At 31.3% G+C, this 17,635-nt stretch overlaps 4 protein-coding genes across 4 annotated transcripts; 1 reads left to right on the forward strand and 3 right to left on the reverse strand.

Annotated features, from left to right (window-relative positions):
- Positions 1 to 836: 836 nt before the first annotated feature.
- On the reverse strand, positions 837 to 4,823 carry LOC110641137 (LRR receptor-like serine/threonine-protein kinase RPK2). The gene has a single exon (XM_058153423.1). It carries the CDS (start codon positions 4,561 to 4,563, stop codon positions 1,135 to 1,137), a length of 3,429 nt encoding a protein of 1,142 aa, XP_058009406.1. The 5' UTR covers positions 4,564 to 4,823; the 3' UTR covers positions 837 to 1,134.
- A 3,199-nt stretch (positions 4,824 to 8,022) lies between these two features.
- Positions 8,023 to 10,301, reverse strand: LOC110641126 (uncharacterized). Its single transcript, XM_058153429.1, has 3 exons — positions 9,751 to 10,301; positions 8,394 to 9,182; positions 8,023 to 8,297 (listed from the first exon to the last, which is right to left on the reverse strand). The coding sequence occupies exons 2-3, from the start codon at positions 9,089 to 9,091 to the stop codon at positions 8,129 to 8,131; spliced, it is 867 nt and encodes a 288-aa protein (XP_058009412.1). The 5' UTR covers positions 9,092 to 9,182; positions 9,751 to 10,301; the 3' UTR covers positions 8,023 to 8,128.
- Positions 10,302 to 10,400: 99 nt separating this feature from the next.
- On the forward strand, positions 10,401 to 11,373 carry LOC110641127 (protein CHLORORESPIRATORY REDUCTION 7, chloroplastic). The gene is made up of 3 exons (XM_021792729.2): positions 10,401 to 10,556; positions 10,742 to 10,866; positions 10,948 to 11,373. Exons 1-3 carry the CDS (start codon positions 10,478 to 10,480, stop codon positions 11,218 to 11,220), a joined length of 477 nt encoding a protein of 158 aa, XP_021648421.2. The 5' UTR covers positions 10,401 to 10,477; the 3' UTR covers positions 11,221 to 11,373.
- Positions 11,364 to 12,306, reverse strand: LOC110641128 (uncharacterized). The gene is made up of 3 exons (XM_021792731.2): positions 11,888 to 12,306; positions 11,654 to 11,768; positions 11,364 to 11,544 (listed from the first exon to the last, which is right to left on the reverse strand). The coding sequence occupies exons 1-3, from the start codon at positions 12,073 to 12,075 to the stop codon at positions 11,497 to 11,499; spliced, it is 351 nt and encodes a 116-aa protein (XP_021648423.2). The 5' UTR covers positions 12,076 to 12,306; the 3' UTR covers positions 11,364 to 11,496.
- Between the last annotated feature and the right edge of the window lie 5,329 nt (positions 12,307 to 17,635).

Below are 17,635 nucleotides of genomic sequence, written 5' to 3' on the forward strand. Positions count from 1 at the left end.
TTTTTCTGAGATTATGTGTTGTTTGCAATGGAAGATTTTATTAATTAATTGCATTAACAACAAAGAGTCGTAAAATGAAGAGAAAAGTGGAAATGCTTCTACTATAAGGTTGATTCTTAAAAATCAAATTATTAAATCTAATCAATCTAATTTAATTTAATTTTTATTAAAATCGCTTTCAAATTGGATTTATACTTTCAAAGGTTAGATTTATTCGATTTGACTTCTTCAATTTTAAACTAAAACTTCTACTTATAACCTTTATCTCCAAATAAGGTTTTAGAAATGAAAGGAGGTATGGAAATTAACAGGGTAGTGTACATTTTCTGGGAGTCTTGAATCTTAACTTAATTACACATATTATAATTATATAATATTTTATTTTTTTATTTTTCTTAATAATTTTAATTATAAATACATTAAATCACTTTATACTTTTTAATTATAAACATATTAATATATTATATAATATATTATTCTATTTAATTCTTAATCATATATCTTTTAATTAAAGGTTATATAATTAAAAATAACTATAAGATGTATTATATATAAATAATTATTTTAAAATTCAAGTTATAATCTAAATTCGACTTCCATTACAGCAATGACATTAATTTTTTTTTTCCTTTCAAAAATTGAAAATTAAATCAAATCAAAATTAAACCATTAAACAATGAAATCAAAACCAAAATTGTGAATCCAGAAGTGTATCTTCAAGTTTGACCTGCAGGCTCTTTCATATTGGACTTGCCATCTGACCAACCTGCAATTACTTTAGCACTTTTACAGTTCAGATATCAACTATGGGAAGATTTAATCAGCTGACAAACAAGTTTCCCAGAAAATCTCTATTCTATGGCTTTATTAAACAAATGGAACTGAGATGCACAGTATACAGCATGGATAATTGATATCTGCATTCTTCTGCAGATTCATCACTGAGCTCCCTATTCAGGGAAACAGCATCGAAAATTGGGGGCACATCTATTTTACAATTTGCAAGTGGGATTAACTACAGTTGGACTCTACCTAAGGGCAGCCCCAATGAGGACCGAGAGAGCATAAATTACAATGGGGCTTTTACCTTCTATAAAATTACCATGTTAATCAAATACAAACCTCATAAGGCAACTAGCATGAGGGCGGTTGAAGTTGTTTCAACCGCCTCACAACTTGCTTCATTGTGGGCCTGGTAGAGAGCGAATCAACGGTACACACAACTGCCAGGTGTAAGACTTCAACCAGATCGTCATGGGGACCTGCATCCCATAGCCCAGAAGCAAAGAACTCCTTTGCCCGGCCCTGCTTTAGAAGCATGCATGCCCATGCAACAATGTTGAAACCATTCCCGTATGATGAAAATGATGGGTCTAAAGCTTTCTTGTCAGATAGTAACTCTAGAAGCACAACCCCATAACTGTAAACATCAGCCTTATCTGAAACACGGCAAGTCATTGCGTATTCTGGGGCAACATAACCAAATGTTCCAGCCACACCTGTAGTAGCATGGGTTTCAGAAGTTCCCAAAAGCCTAGCCAAACCGAAGTCAGATAAATAGGCATTGAAATCATCATCTAGAAGGATATTGCTGGGCTTGACATCCCGATGAAGTACACGCGGTACACACTGATCATGCAGGTAGGCAAGTGCACAAGCTATGTCCAAAGCAATCTTGTGAAGTATCCTCCAATCCACAGCCCTTGTAGACCTTTCCTGGATAAACTTTTCCAAATTACCGCCAGGTAAATAATTATATATGAGGAACATTTCTGTTTCACTGGCATGATAACCAATCAATGTGACAAGATTTGGATGGTGGAGCCTCCCGAGGGTTTTAATTTCAGCATGAAACTGCTGAACACCCTGGAATCGTCCTACAGCAAGCCGTTTGATTGCCACTAGAACTCCAGGAGATATCTCTGCCTTGTAAGTAGCCCCAAATCCACCATTGCCAATGCAGTTGCTTGCATTGAAGCTCCCAGTGTTCCGCACGACATTCTCAAATGTCAAGGGGACCCCAATGTTTGTAAAGATTGTTACTTCCTTTATGGTGGATCCCATAATTTTAGACTTCGGTCTCCACTTTCTGGTGTAGAAGAATAAGACAATCAAAGCTAGGAGAACTGAAACAATTGCTGATGCAGATGCTATCAATGCTATCTCAATTGAATTGAAACCATTGTTCCCACTCTTTTGGCTCTGACTTGGTGGGGAAACAATGTAGCCTTGCGCCACAGTAGCAGTTCCTGGATCTGGAGTTGGAACTGTTAGGGAGAAAACATGGCAAGGGCTTAGATAGGGGTTTCCAAGAACACTACTACATTTCATCAGATTGTTACTCAATGGCAGGGGCCCAGATAAGTTGTTGAAGGACACATTGAATGCTGAGAGCATAGTCACATTTGCCAAACCAGATGGAATCTGCCCAGAAAGTTTATTGTCATTGAGCAGAAGAGCAGTAAGGTTTCTCAAGTTCACAAGATTGTTTGGAATCTCTCCAGATAGCATGTTTGAAGAAAGATCCAGCACCTCTAAAGACCACAACTCGCCCAAGCTATAAGGGATAGAACCATTCATTTTATTACCGGCCAAGGAAAGATACTTCAGGCCCTTTATTTGGCTGAGTCTGGTGGGAATCTGACCTTGCAAAAGGTTCCAACTCAAGTTAAGAGAAACTAAAGACACCATTTCACCAACACTTAGAGGAATGAAACCAACAATCTGATTGTTAGACACATCCAGAAGTTTGAGAGATCTGCATATTGTACCAATATCAGCTGGAATCTGACCAGCCATTCTGTTGTTGCTAACATTAAGAATTAATTTGTCCAATTCATTGCACTTATCAAACAAAATCCCTGGGAATGGCCCAGTCAGCTTGTTTTCTCCGGCTAAAAATGCATAAGTGGTTTGCTTTCCTAATCTTGCAGGTGCAATTGACATAGACTGAAGACTACCAGTAAAGTTGTTGCCCCCAAAGTTATGAAGGATTACAATTTCACCATCTCCCTCAAATGACTGTACAGGACTTCCAGACTTGGCTTTATTTGCAAAAAAGGATAGATAAGCAGATGATGGATCATACATGCCAGAAGGATATCCATAAATTGAAGGAACTGATTGGCAACTGCCATTGTAGAAACTGGGGATTGAACCAGACAGGGAATTTCCACTAACATCGAACACAGTCATACAAGGAACTGGGAGCTCCTCAAAAAGCTTTCCCTTGAGCCTATTGTAACTCAATTCCAGATGCCACAACTTATTGCAGCGAGTTAACTCATGGGGAATTTCCCCACTGAAAAAGTTAGAGGCCAAATTGACCATCTCCAATTTCTCACAAGCACCCCAGTTACTTGGCAAGCTGCCCGCTAGAGTTGCACCTGGCGCCCACAACATCCTCAGGTTTGGAAGAGTCAAAATTTCCAAAGGAATTTCCCCGTGAAAAAAGTTAAAATCTTCATTTGCAGAACTCAATTGATCCAACAAGTGGTCCCTTCTCGAACTGTTAACATTCTCATATGGATCAAAAATATTTGAAAGCACAAGCACAGACAATCCAGAGCAATTTCCAAGCTCACGAGGTATTGACCCACTAAGACTATTTCTTGATACATCCAACACTTCAAGATTTCTGAGCATACCAAGTTCAGAAGGAATCACTTCTTCGAACAAATTTGAATACAATAATAATGTCCTCATATTACCACATTTCCCTAGACTACCAGGAATCCCTCCAACAAAGAAATTTCCAGACAAATCCAAGTTTTCAAGTGTCTTACAATTGTCTCCAATTTCTCCAGGCACCGCTCCACCAAGTTGATTCAAAGACAAATACACGCCCCTAAACCTACCAACAAACGCAGGGATTGTACCATTAATGCTGTTACCAGCTAAATTTAGGATCTCTAAATTTGTACAATGAGAAAGTGAGCTCGGTATTTCTCCTCCTATATTGTTGAATCCTAAATTTAAAACTCGCAAATTTCGTAATGCTGCAAAGGAAATTGGCAATGACCCAGTTACCATATTGCCCTCCAGATCAAGAACCTCTAACTTCTGCATGCTCCATATTTCACCAGGTATCTCCCCACGAAAACCATTAAAGGGCAATGATAAAACCCTAAGTTCAGCTAACTTGGCAATCGCAGGTATCAATTTGCCCTCCAAAGTACCATAACCACTCCGACAGTCTCGCCTAATTCCAAAACCATAAAGTGGATACTGAACAGAACCAGAGCAAAAGAAACGACTTCCATTTTCACTGTTCTTACCTCTGATATTTCGGTGGCCCGTGATGTTGAGGGACAAGACACGCAAGTCCTTGTCGCAGGATACGCCAGGCCAAAAGCAGTGGCTGGAGTTGATTAGATTCCAGCTAGAAAGCAGCCCTGATGGGTCAGACACCGAGTTCCTGAACTCCAACAGCACCGATTTGTCCGAATGACCCAAAACTACTCCATTTAGCGATGAAGCGAGGACCCAAAAGACAAATAACAACTTCAATTTGTTAAAAGAGAACCATTTGATAACTGAAGAAGAAAAACAAATGGAACCCATTTTAGAACCCCCAAAAGGGTCTCCAAAACCCTAAGCCCTACTCTTTCACTAGTCGGAGAGTAAAGACAGGGATATTTTTTCTCCCTGAAAACCCTAACCCTAATTTGGGGCCTGTTTACAGAAAGGATTAAACAGTGTGCTCTTTTGAGAAAACGCGTTTTTTCCTTCTTTTCCTTTTTATTTTCCTTCCTTCATTTCCTTCTTCAGACTTCAGTTCCTTTCTTTTTTTTTTTTCTCACCTTTTTATTTTATTAAAACTAAGTATGATATAAAGATTTTGGACATTGTCGTTTTACAGAAGCGAGGTGGGGTCCAGTGGTGGACATAGTGGCTGGGAAGTTGGGTCCACCGGTGGTCAATAAATGCATCAGCCCCGTCAACAAAAAAGGGGTTCGTGGTGGTTGGGGTGGTGATCTAGTGGGTTTTAAATAAAGGAAAATTATAAATAAAAATATGAAATTGTGATCGAGGATTTTAAATTTGAGTAATTAAAATTTAAGAATATCACAAATGATTTTATTTTTATTATTATTTAAAATAATAATTAAATATTAATTTTCATGTACTGTGTTAAAATTAATTTGACATTACAAAACACTGTAATGGATATATGTTAAATTTATCTCCCAATTAAATTAAAGATAAATTATTCAATAAATTAGAAATTTTATAAAATATTGCTATCCTATAAATCTATCATATTCTTTACAAGTCTTATTTGAATTATATGATTAACCAAAATTTTAATTGAATTTAATAAATATATCATTTTAAAAAAAATATATTTCTAAAACTTTGAAAGAGAAAAGAGATTGTTCAACTTAAAAATTTTCAAACTTTGATATTTAAGTGGAATAAACCAAATTAAAGATGTATAAGGAATTCCAAGCTTCAATCAAAAGCTGAGTCCATCCAAACGGATAGACATCTGATCTTTCTCTGTCAGCTTTTATTTATCCTTTTTAAGAAATTACTTTATTTAAAATTATCTGTTATTTAAAAAATATATATTTTTTTTCAATTTTATCATTATCTCTATAAACACAATAATTATTTCTATAATTTCATAAAATTTATTTTATCACCTCATTTTTATCATAATTAAATGAGATAAATGTAACTTAGCCAATTTAAAAAAAAAAATTATTATAATTTATGTAATTTAATTACTTTCTTAATAAGTGTACAAAACATTAAATAACAAATAAAAGAATAAAAAAGAGTACATTAAAAACTCTCAAACCAAAACAATAAAGTTTTACTCAATATCTGGGAAAATTAAAATTAAGAGCTTTAGAAAAATTTTTATTATCAGAAATAATCAACGTTTAATAGTCATGAGTTATAAGAGAACTTCTTATTATAGGAAATGTCTAGTGCTTGGGGATCAGTAATTAGACTCAAAACTGTTAGAAGATCATCACCAGGACCACCAAATTTAATCTTCATAAAAGCAAATACTATTATTATTATTTTGAACTGAAATAATATAGAAATAACATGGAATTTTACAGCAATGAAATTGTAATTTGTGGGGAGGCCTGCAAGCACTGTTATCTACCTGTGCAGGACTTGGCCTGGGGGCCTACTGCCATTAAAAAAAATTATAATAAAAGCAAGGAAACAAGTATCTTTTTTGGGGTTTGAGGTTACATTAGACAAAAATATTTTATATTGGAAAATATATATATATATATATATATATATATGTTATCAGCTAATTGCATAGGGTTCTTTGCTCCTCCATTTATTGTATAAATACACCAACATGAAATCCACATTTCTTAATTTAATTGAGACAATTTCTCTTCTCTGCTCTTTTATTTTTTATAATAATCTTCCACTGATCTACTCTACAATCCCTTCCATGCTGAAAATTTACTATAAAAGCATCGAGAAATGACGTTAGAATGATGAATGAATGAATGATGTTCATAGTTAAAATATATTAATTTGAAGATGACTGGAAGATAGATTAAGCTTTTAACCAATGGTCTAATTTGGTTTCTTTTAATGGATTAATTTTATGGGAATTGAAGAAAGACTCTTCTCAATGATTTAATGTGAAGGGAATTATTTTATTGGCATTTGATCTGTATATTTTGGTGGTGCATGTGATTAGAGAATTTGCTAATCTTCCAAGTTATTGAAATCTAAAATTAAAAATGTTTGCTTATGGAGCTCTTAAGTAGCATGATATTACCTCTTCACCAATATTATTCTCAAAACTTGACCCCCAACATGCTGTAGGTTTTTTTATTATTTTATGGACCAACTTGATTTATTGCTGCTGTTAATTAACTGTAGTTAATTAGTTAATAAGCTATTATAAAACACCCATCATTAGCATAATAATCATCATCACAGTTGTTACATCATAATTGTGTTAGAAACATTAGCCTCTGTTATTTATATTTGTCAACTGAAAAAAGCAAAGAGAAACATGCATTATAATGTTTTGTTCAAAGAAAGTGCAACAGATTTTCCATCTATTAATGAATCTCCTGACTAATTAATTGGTAAGACAAAGTCTAAAATGTTGTTTATGCAATGAACAAAATGATTATATACAAAACAAATTATTTGCATAAGTTGATTAACACCAGCAATTAATAATGCTGTTTTCTTCTATATCTAGGGGTGAGCATATTTCGATTCAAACTGAAAAATCAAACCGAATCGAATCAATTTGGTTCAATCGGTTTGATTTTAAAATTTAAATTGTTCGGTTCGGTTTTATATTATAAAAATTTTGGTTATTTCAGTTCCATTTATCAAATAGTAATTTTATATATTCAAATCGAACCAAATCAAATCAAATTAATTTTTGAATTGATTTATTTTTATGAGGAATTTATGAATTATATTTAATTATATATATATATATATATTATTTAATTTCATTTGATTAATGGTTATTAGGTTCAAACCAAAGTTAAAATTAGACCAAATAAATTGAAAATCAAGTCTAAATTAAAAAATCAATCAAAAATCAAAACCAATAGGTTTGAACCGAACAGAAATAAAGTGATTCGGTTCGATTTGATTTTTTATCCATTTCAATTTTGTTCGATTTCTAAAATATATAATTCAATTTTCATAATTTAATTCGGTTCGGTTTGAACTGAATGTTCACCTCTATCTATATCATAAAAAGAACACAAAAGGAATGGCATGTGAAGAGATCGGGCGCAACTAATCTGACATGAAGAATATCAGATTCAATTCTTTTTTTTTTTTTTCACTGAGAGTTTCTGATCATTAGATAGATCTTTGTGCATAATTTTCGATCACTGACTTCATTTCAAATGCAAAAATTAAAAAGCCAATTGCTCCCTTATAGAATTCAAGAAAGACAGATATAAGATTCTGCAATTTCACTGTATGTAGACCACTAGATATCATCCATATACTTAAGTTGTGAGTTCCAATTAGAAAAGAGTCACAGACATATTTAGATTGAACCCAGAAAGAAAGGCAAGCATTTCAACAAAATGAGGGATCATGTACATGTGCAGTGATCAATTGAGATGATTAAATAATTATCCCCAGAATTAATGTTCTCTCAACTACCAACTGAGCAACAAGAAAAGCAAGAAAACCAACTTCTCCCATTAGGCTTTGGTGGTGTGCCAGGCGTTTGTGGTTGTGACTCCTGTTTTGGCTGCTTCTTTGAAGGGCTTTTACCAATTGCCACTTTCACAGAACCACTTCCTGCTGCATTTGCTTCCAATCTGAAATAGAACAAAAATAAATTAGCCTCAGGTGCCCAATACATATATACCAGGCAAAAATTGCCACACCGAAAGCAAGAAAATTATGCAACTTACACTGGGAATTGAAATGACTGAGTGCTGCTGGATGAGTTCCTGAGGTCATCAGCAGAAGTGGCCTTTTCCTGGCTGATATTTTTCTGTGTTTCCTCTGGAACTGCCTTAGTGCTATTGGCTGGAAATTCAGGTTCCACTTTTGCAGATTCAACTAGTTTTTCTTCTGTCACTTTTGAATCTTCGTTCATATCCTCAATCTTCTTTTCGAAGGTCTGTGCTACGATGATAGGAAGCTGGCTAGGTGGGAGATTGTTCGTATCTTCAAGGTTGGGAAGTTCTCCAGATTTGTACAGCATGAAAGCATTATCTTTTGAGAAGCTGTTATTTCCCATGTGAATACTAAACAATGATTCATTTGAAGCAACACTCCATTCCATTGGCGTTGAAGGCTTACTAGCAAAAATGGATGAGGGAATCCTATTAGGATCATAGCCTCCAGATGATTGCATCGAAATTAGTTTTTGAGGGTTCATTGCAGATGAACTAGGATTATGACCTGAAACTTCTGGTGCAGATACTTCTTTCGACTCGAGATTTGATTCATCCTTTCCAACATAGCTAGAATCTATTGAAGATTCTGAGGAGGATGATGAAGAAGACATCGAAATTTTGAGTTCAGGAAGAATAACAATTCCATCATTTGTCCCCTCTGAATTTGCTACGTGCTTCTTTGTTACAAATCCATTTTCACTATCCATGGTGCCAGTTAATTTATCTGATCAATGATCCCACCAATTCGTTTAAGGCCTTCTATATATGCTACCTTGATATAGAAATTCAATCTTCGGTCTGCAATGAAGAAATGAACACAGTTCTGAGATATTCAATGGGATAAAATTATACAATAAAAAATTCTTCAAAGATAAAAATGTCCGAAATCCCTGTGCTTTTTTTTTAGGCCCCAAACAATACATAAAATTGCTGGTGCATTATGCGTCCTGATATATTTACATGAAAAGTAGGTATTCAATAAAAAAAAAAATCTTTCAGAAGTTGACAATATTACTCATTCCCTCTGAAATCTATAATCAATCCATCTAATGTAATCAAAGCAATTGCATTACCTATGGCATTGAAAACATGGAAAATTTATGCCAAATCCTAATTAAGGACTTCAAGATATCAAACTATATATACCATAAGCCCTGATCATCATTTTAAAATTTCAGTTTCTAGCTTAATTAATCATGCACCGATCAACTCCATATCAAACAATTCTTCGAAAATTTCGAAACATTCCCAAGTTAGTTTCTATGAATTTAAGAAATCAACGAGGTTTGGTATGTCATTCCCTTAAACAAAACACAAAAAAAAAAACATATGTAGATTAACATTAAGCATCGAAAGTGAAACTTACTTTAATTTATCAAAATGTGGATTGACAACCCAAAACCTTCAATTCAAAAACTTCTCCAAACCCAAAAGCAGGAGATGAACAAAGGTTGATGAGAAGAAAATTTAACACAGAGTTGAATCCACAGAAAGAATATAAAAATCAGCCTCCAACAAAATGCGGGACAAGACAAGACAATGTGTAAACAAGAAAGACAGGAGTAGTTAGGGCAGGGAAATTAAGAATAACTAGGGTTTACATGCAAGAAGTGGAAGGACAAGAGAAAATCTCGGTGTGTTTCCTGCAACTAATAAGAAACTGACGTTGGTGCCAATTTTAACTCGGTAATTAACTGCCCACGCGGGAAAGGAAAACATGTCTAACAATCTGTTACTTGTTAGAAGAATGGACTCAACGGCCTTAACGATAATTAAATTGATAAACCTTTTCTTGCCCAATTGGAGTACGTGAGTTGGCTTTTAATACAAAGACGATTGTTGGTTTTAGGTCTACTTTAATTTGGTATATTTATTTATTTATCCATGTTTTGGGGGATAGAACTGTAAAAAAAAAAGTCTGTGTAAATATCTCAAAAAAGAAGGGTATTTATGCAAATATGTGAAAAATGTGAGGATAAGGCATATAAGAAAATAGAGGCTCAATTTAATTATTATCTCCAGCCAGAAAGTCTATATCGACATATTTCCGCTAACTATTTCGGACTGGTTCTAACACAGGGACGACTGAGAAAATGCTGAGAGCAGCAGGTGCTGCTGTTTCAATGGAGGGAGCCTTAGAGAAGCTCCACTTACAAATTATGAGTCTTCACTGTAAGCTCAACTCTGTTTCCTTTATGATGATTTTTCTTGTTTATTCTGAATTATGCAAATTACAGGTTAGTTCTATAATTTTGTGTATTAGTGGTTCAATTTGCTCGAATTATGATATTGTTGGCTCATCTCAGGATTATTGTAGAATTTCTCAAACCTTTAAATACTCTCTCAATTCTTTGTAGGTAAATATGGACAGAGAACTTGTCAACCATTTTTGAAACCAAGTTCAGCCGGCATTGATGAGAATTTTTCTTCTATCAATCTCAAACACTCTAGCTTGATAAGCTGGCGTGGTGATTCATTAAAGGTAACAAAAAGGTTCTTCTTCTCTATTGGTAATCTTTTGTTCTGGTTATTTGTAGGCAAATAATTTGTTTTCTGAGGTCAGGTTTCTGCAATAAGGAGGAGGAGGGTACACCAAAGGACAGAAACTTATGTGCTTTTAGAACCTGGACAAGATGAGACGTTTGTTTCTGAAGAAGTGCTAAAAGCTAAGTTGAAAGTTTTTCTTGAAAATTGGCCAGGAAAGGCCCTGCCACCGGACCTTGCAAGATTTCAAACTATTGATGATGCGGTTTCTTTCTTGGTAAGTTCAGTCTGTGAACTTGAAATTGATGGAGATGTCGGTTCAGTTCAATGGCATCAAGTTCGTTTGGAGTGAGAAGAATTCAAGCATTATCTAGCGTTAGATTTTGTCAATTTAATTAAAGCTTGTCCTACTCTTAATATGAAACACATGATCCATGTTTAGTTTTTACTCTGATAGGCAAAATAGCTCTAAAAAAAATTAAGACAAGAAGAAGATTTCGCTGTATGAATGCATCCCATTAAAAAGAAATCTGCGATCAATTAATAGCAACAACAGGACTAATTCCACAGACAAATTCATCAAGTTCAAGAATCCATCTGATTATTCAGCTTTGTGAATCAATACATGTTATATCTCAATCTTGAAAGAGACCACATCCTGAGCTATTTCTTGAACCTGCAGCCACAATGAGACAAGAATTAAGAATCCTTTGCACTGCAACTATAATCACCAAGAACCAAACGAGATCAAAACTGATATCCCAGTTAGCTGTTTAGTTATATACCCTAGGCTGATTCATGCTAGGGGGCAAGAGACCACCAGCACCATCACCCTTTCTGTTTCGTGCAAGAAGGCCTTTCGTAATTGGTGACACCATAAGATCAGTTGGGCTTCTGTACCTGAAAGTAATCGAAGAACAGAAAGAATAACCAATTGTTATCTCCATAAATAAACAAAATTGTGAACATTAATTGTTATTGATTAGCTAGATTAAAGAGAAAGGGCTCTGTGTCTGTACCTTTCAGGATATTTAAATGCCTTAGGAACTTTGAGGCGATCTGGGGTGCTACCTTTGCGCAAATCACTGCTCGAATTTAAAGATTTAGGATCACTTTTTTGATCCTGAGGTGGTGTATTGCAGCTCTCAAATATGGTGGCTTCGGATTTCATTTGCTCCCTTTTAGGCGTTTCTTGCAGGTTCTCCATTGAAGTTAATGGCACAGGTAACCCAGAAACGAAAAGAAACAGGAAAGGTCAGAGAAGCAGAATTTATGACCCAACTGTTGTCCAGAAAGTACAGAACCGAGATGAGTTTGAAAGAGAGATTGGAAACTTGAACAATTTGAAGAGGGATTTAATGGGGATAGACTTTATCGTAGAGGGAGGGTTTCCAACGGTCCAATTTATGCATCAATTCACCATAGAAGAACCGTTGAATTTTAAAACAGAGTGATCGGCTGACTAGGTTCTAACGTTCAAATTCTATTGCCCTAAAAGACAAGTTAGCCAACCAAAGTGGTGGGCCCAAAAACAGCTGGTGGCTTACGCCAATCTGAGGGATAGAACATCGTTACATATGAAATCATACATGTTGTAATCTTCGGTTGATTCTGGAATTATCCAAGAAATTAATTACAGGGAAATTTTCTAAAAGAAAATGAGCTTTTTTTTTTAATATATGTACAAATAATTCTAATAATCTTGAATTTTTTTTTAAGATTAAATAAATAAATTAACACTTAAATTTTATTTTAAAAAAATTACAGGGCATCTCATGACTCTTGACTCAAAAAAAATACAAGAAATTAAATTTATATAATATATTTTAAAATATTATATTAACGCACACGATGTATCATTTGTCAAAAATAATTATTTTTCAGATATCATATGATAAAATTAATAATGTGACATCAATAAATAAAAATCAAATGAAAAGTTCAAATATTTAAAAAAATAAATGAAAATAATATTTACAAAGAATTGTAATGATATAACATTAATTATTATAAAATCAAATAAAAGCTTTTTTTGATTTCTTTAAAAAATAAGATAATTATTATAATAAATTTATAGAAATATAAAAATTATATATTATTTATTTTCAATAGTAAAAGTTATATAAATCTTTGTATTTTATTGTTATATATATTTTTATCATACAAATTTATAAAATAAAATTAGAATACTGTTTTATTTTATTATATTTATTTTATCACGTTCATTTTTTATTATAATTATAGTATTTAAATTGAACATTATATATCATTTGTGCATTCCCTGGCCAAATATTCAATTAGAATAATTTACAAGTTAATCCTTAAAGTATAATAAAAATCATTGGTCAATTCCTCTATTTAAAAAATGTATTTATAACAAAATATAAAATATTCTTTATAATGTATAATTATATATTGAAATGGATATTTAAACACTTTATATTTAATTAATCATATGTTATTTAAATAGATGAAACATTTTATTAATAAAGCATGAAGGGTGCAATTATTTCAAATTAAAAGTGACATTTTAGTTATTTAATCTGTGATTAGAAATAAATTTAGATAGAAATCATTCTAATAATATAATTAAATATTAAAAATTAAATTATTTCTCTTTAAAAATAAATAAAATTAATTTATAAATTTTGAAATAACTTGAGACTGCCTATAAATTACCCATTAATTTATAATGAAATATCATCCATGAACTAAGAAAATAATTAACTAGAAGCAAAGTCCCAATGAGCCAGTGTTGAGTGTTGACTACTGAACAAGAACTAAGTGAATTATTTGTGTGGTGGGGTTATACATATATTAATTGAAAGTTTACACGTGTGTGAATGTTATATGAAAAATTCATCAAAAGATATCTACTTAATTAATTCCATATCTTGTCTTTCTTCGTCTTTATTGTTCTCTCCAAGCTTTCTTATGGCCATTATTGAATAGAAATACCCTTAATTTGGATATTATTAGGCATGCATTTGGATGTTTTCTATATATTAGTAATAATTTATCTTCAAAATAAAAAAAAAGAAAGCGAAAACTAATTAATGTCGAAGCAGATTAGTGACAACATATTTGTTTGGACTTACATCCCAAGTTGTAATTAGCAGGTACAATGTCACTATAGGTTGGCAAATGGACCTACTAATCTTTTATTGATGTATTTATATGATTTGACTAATAATAAAAAAAAGACATGTATGAAAATGTAGTTCTACGATAAAAAATAAAAAAAAACATAATTATTATAATTATATTTATTTTCTTTTTTTTTTCCATGAATTTAATGATTCCATGATTGCAATAAAGTGGAAGGTAGAACAAAAAATATCATAATATTACCGATGTAAAATATATTTAACTCATTATAAAACTATAGTAACTAAGTGATAACTGGTGATATTGGAGTATCTAAATAAAGGATACGTGAATTGAGTACTATTATAGGAAATATAGAAGCTCGAATACTTTTAAAATATGTTCGATTACTTCCGAGTGCTTGTATGGGAGCATGACTGCTTTTGTGTATTGCAATTTTGGGCAAGGAAACTTCAACCAGTTACAGGTGGTACTACGAAATAGGTATCAAACCTACCTAATTTTCTAGCAGGTTAGTAAAAGTGGATAACTGAAGTGAACATTCGCTTTGGTATCCAAATGAGAGAAGGGTAAAGGATAAAATAAAGGGTATGCAATTAAGTCACTTGAAATGGTGGATACCTATTTATACAATAGGATACCCAATAACCAATGTACATGTGTAAAGATACACTAAGTGGATTATCTTAATCTACACACGAGGTCTAATCATATTATTTTAAATAAATAAGAGATGATAGAAATAAGAGGTATCACAGTAAATTTATAGAATTATTAGTCTACTCGACCTATTTATCAAAGATAACAAATCAATTGACCTGTTTATCCAAGGTAACTATTAAAAATAAGTTGTAAATATGATATGAACTACTTTAAAATGAAATAATTTCTTTTAATTTTACTCTCAGATCATACAACCGATGTTAAAGGGTACTCCTACAAACTAAATGGGATTTATACTTGTGTCTCTTAATAAGAGTACTTAAATGGCAGTAGGCAAAATCATAATTGAACAAAATCGTTATCCTTTATTAAAGGTCAGAACTGAGTATACAAACTCACTTTCCTTTATTCGAGAGTGATACAAGTTAAAATATTCAAATAAGTGAAGCAATGTATTAAATAACCATAGATTTGTTGTCATTAGATCTAACAATTTGACATCCAGTAATGTTAACAATTATTGATTATTTGAAAAATATTAATGACTAGAGATGATAGGTACGTATGTGTAAAAATATATATATAGGAGGAATGGTTAACATCATAAAATAATATGATTAGATACTCTTGGACGCATTGATTTCATAATTCACTTCCAACTATAAATAGTGTCTTTTTTCTTATTATAGAATATTTATGCATCAAGTGGAACAAAAATATGACATTGTGAAAAGCCTTTGGTTTAAATACAAAATTTCTTGCATTAATAAACATCGATCATAGTTTTAAAAAATTATAATTTTAATTATTAATTTAAAACTTTAAATATTATAAACGTTTTTGTATTGTGGTGATGAAATATTTAATAAATTCATATATTAATTAAAGAGAAAATTATATCCCAATCAATTATATATTTTCAGAAGCAATAAATAAAATTAAAAATCAAAATTTCTTAATTTAAAATTATATATATAATGACCTTTTTTAAATTAATTTTTTTATAATAGCTATGCATTTAATTAGGTATTATAATAATAATAATAATAATAATAATAATAATAATAATAATAATAATAATAATAATAATAATATTGTGATGTTAATGAGCTGAGAAAAGTTGAGGACAAGAAAACAAGGATAGGCACAGGCATAGCCATGGCAAAGACAGGAAATGGGCAATGGGTTTTGACCCAAAGCCAAGACATGACTGGACTGTGTTTGGTGATAAAATGGGTGGCACGTGGGTGCTTTGCAGAGGCCATTACATCCGTGAAACTGTGGATCAGTGTCTTCTGAATCCTGTCCTCATACTTGTTGCCTGACTGGTTCTGGTGCGGTTGCAGGCACTCAATATTATACAGTACCACATTAAGGCCAAGAACCAGAAGCAACGTTTTATTTTGTAATTTAAAGTATATATAATATTAAAATAATATATCATAATTTTTATTTAATCTAAATTCTATTAAATTCATTTTCAACTTTATATTAATATATTTTTATTATTTATTAATTTTGTGAGATTTAAATTTATAATAAAAAAATCAAAAAATAACTTTCCACTTTATTTTTATCAATCACATATTATTAATAAATTTTAATTTAATGGTATAAAAATAGAAGGCACTTGCTTGTTGCTACAACTACTCCTGTTTAGACAATTTCAATCCCAATTTATCTTCCTTGTAATGCTAAAATAATATTAAGGATTGATATTTTCATGTAAAATAGTAAATTTAATTTTCAATTCAATTAAAATTAAATGGATTTATATTATCTTATATTTAGATAAATATTTATATGATGTCTATCTCATTGAATTAATGGTTAACACTACAAGAATTTACTAATATAGCAACGAATTTTATTAATAAATTTTAAAATTTATTGATAAATTGAAATATAAAAAAATTGAGTATTTAAATTGCTAATGGATTAATAATTTTAAGACATAAAAAATTGAGTGTTTAAATTACTAATAGATTTAACATGTGTTATTAAGTTAAAAGTCATAAAAAAAAATTAAATATAATTTTTTTTCCCTCTAATTTTTTTCTCTTCTCTCATCATTTTCTTATCTTCTCTCTCATTTTTTTTTTATCTTTTCTCTCATTTTTTCACTTTCTTTTTTTTTTCTCCATTTCAATTTTTACCATATATTTTCCATTTTTATTAATATAATTTTCCCTCATTTCACTTCTTCATCTTTTTTTTTTCTTTTTCAAATACCACTTTTTCCTCTCATTATAATATATATAATTCTAATAATTGTTAGTCATAAAAAAAAATATTTATAATAATAAAATAATTTTAAAAATTTAATCTAAAAAATAATAATAAATTTTATTATTTTAATTAAAAATATTTTTTTATTTTTTTAAATTACCAATAAATTTTAAATCTATTGGTAAATTTACAAACGGATTGTAATGTTTGATTTTTTTTATTTTTCTCTCAATAAATTATCAATGATGTCCATTGCAATCAACACATCCATTAGTAATTTCAATGACCAACTGTTTTATAAGATTACCAAAAGAAAATCCGTTGATAATTCGTAAAATTCTTGTAGTGTAATATATAAATATATATGAAATTTAAAAAAAAAATTAAACTTAATTTTCTTTTTAAATCTCAACCAATTGAAGAGTATATTATCAACATATTCAAATCCAACTAGAACATTCTATGCCAATATTAAGATTCGTTTGAAATAATGTGTTTTTTTTAATATAATTTAAAAAATTAATTTTCTATTATTTAGAAGGAATATTAAAAACGCATGGATTTAACGCTAAAATTGCAGCATGAATATGTTATGAAATGATGATGATGATGATAGAGAGTTATCAAAGGCTCTGGTAATTTGGCAGGAATAGATATTGATCCATTGAGGCACACATATATGAGCAATTCAAGGTCTCTGCAGGGTGAGGAAGATAGCATTGACTAATTGAGAGTGACTCTCTGTCTCTCTCACTTTATTCAATAAC

Source organism: Hevea brasiliensis, chromosome 9, assembly GCF_030052815.1.
Source record: "Hevea brasiliensis isolate MT/VB/25A 57/8 chromosome 9, ASM3005281v1, whole genome shotgun sequence".
NCBI lineage: Eukaryota > Viridiplantae > Streptophyta > Magnoliopsida > Malpighiales > Euphorbiaceae > Hevea > Hevea brasiliensis.

What these genes read in the sequence shown, in the direction of transcription:
- LOC110641137 (XM_058153423.1), bottom strand. Translation starts at nt 4,563, where the DNA reads ATGGGTTCCATTTGTTTTTCTTCTTCAGTTATCAAATGGTTCTCTTTT.
- LOC110641126 (XM_058153429.1), bottom strand. Translation starts at nt 9,091, where the DNA reads ATGGATAGTGAAAATGGATTTGTAACAAAGAAGCACGTAGCAAATTCA. An exon ending in CAGTCATTTCAATTCCCAGT is followed by an intron (nt 8,298 to 8,393) that starts GTAAGTTGCATA and finishes GTTCTATTTCAG; the next exon opens with ATTGGAAGCAAATGCAGCAG.
- LOC110641127 (XM_021792729.2), top strand. Translation starts at nt 10,478, where the DNA reads ATGCTGAGAGCAGCAGGTGCTGCTGTTTCAATGGAGGGAGCCTTAGAG. An exon ending in ACAAATTATGAGTCTTCACT is followed by an intron (nt 10,557 to 10,741) that starts GTAAGCTCAACT and finishes AATTCTTTGTAG; the next exon opens with GTAAATATGGACAGAGAACT. An exon ending in GGCGTGGTGATTCATTAAAG is followed by an intron (nt 10,867 to 10,947) that starts GTAACAAAAAGG and finishes TTCTGAGGTCAG; the next exon opens with GTTTCTGCAATAAGGAGGAG.
- LOC110641128 (XM_021792731.2), bottom strand. Translation starts at nt 12,075, where the DNA reads ATGGAGAACCTGCAAGAAACGCCTAAAAGGGAGCAAATGAAATCCGAA. An exon ending in GCATTTAAATATCCTGAAAG is followed by an intron (nt 11,769 to 11,887) that starts GTACAGACACAG and finishes GATTACTTTCAG; the next exon opens with GTACAGAAGCCCAACTGATC. An exon ending in CTAGCATGAATCAGCCTAGG is followed by an intron (nt 11,545 to 11,653) that starts GTATATAACTAA and finishes TTGTGGCTGCAG; the next exon opens with GTTCAAGAAATAGCTCAGGA.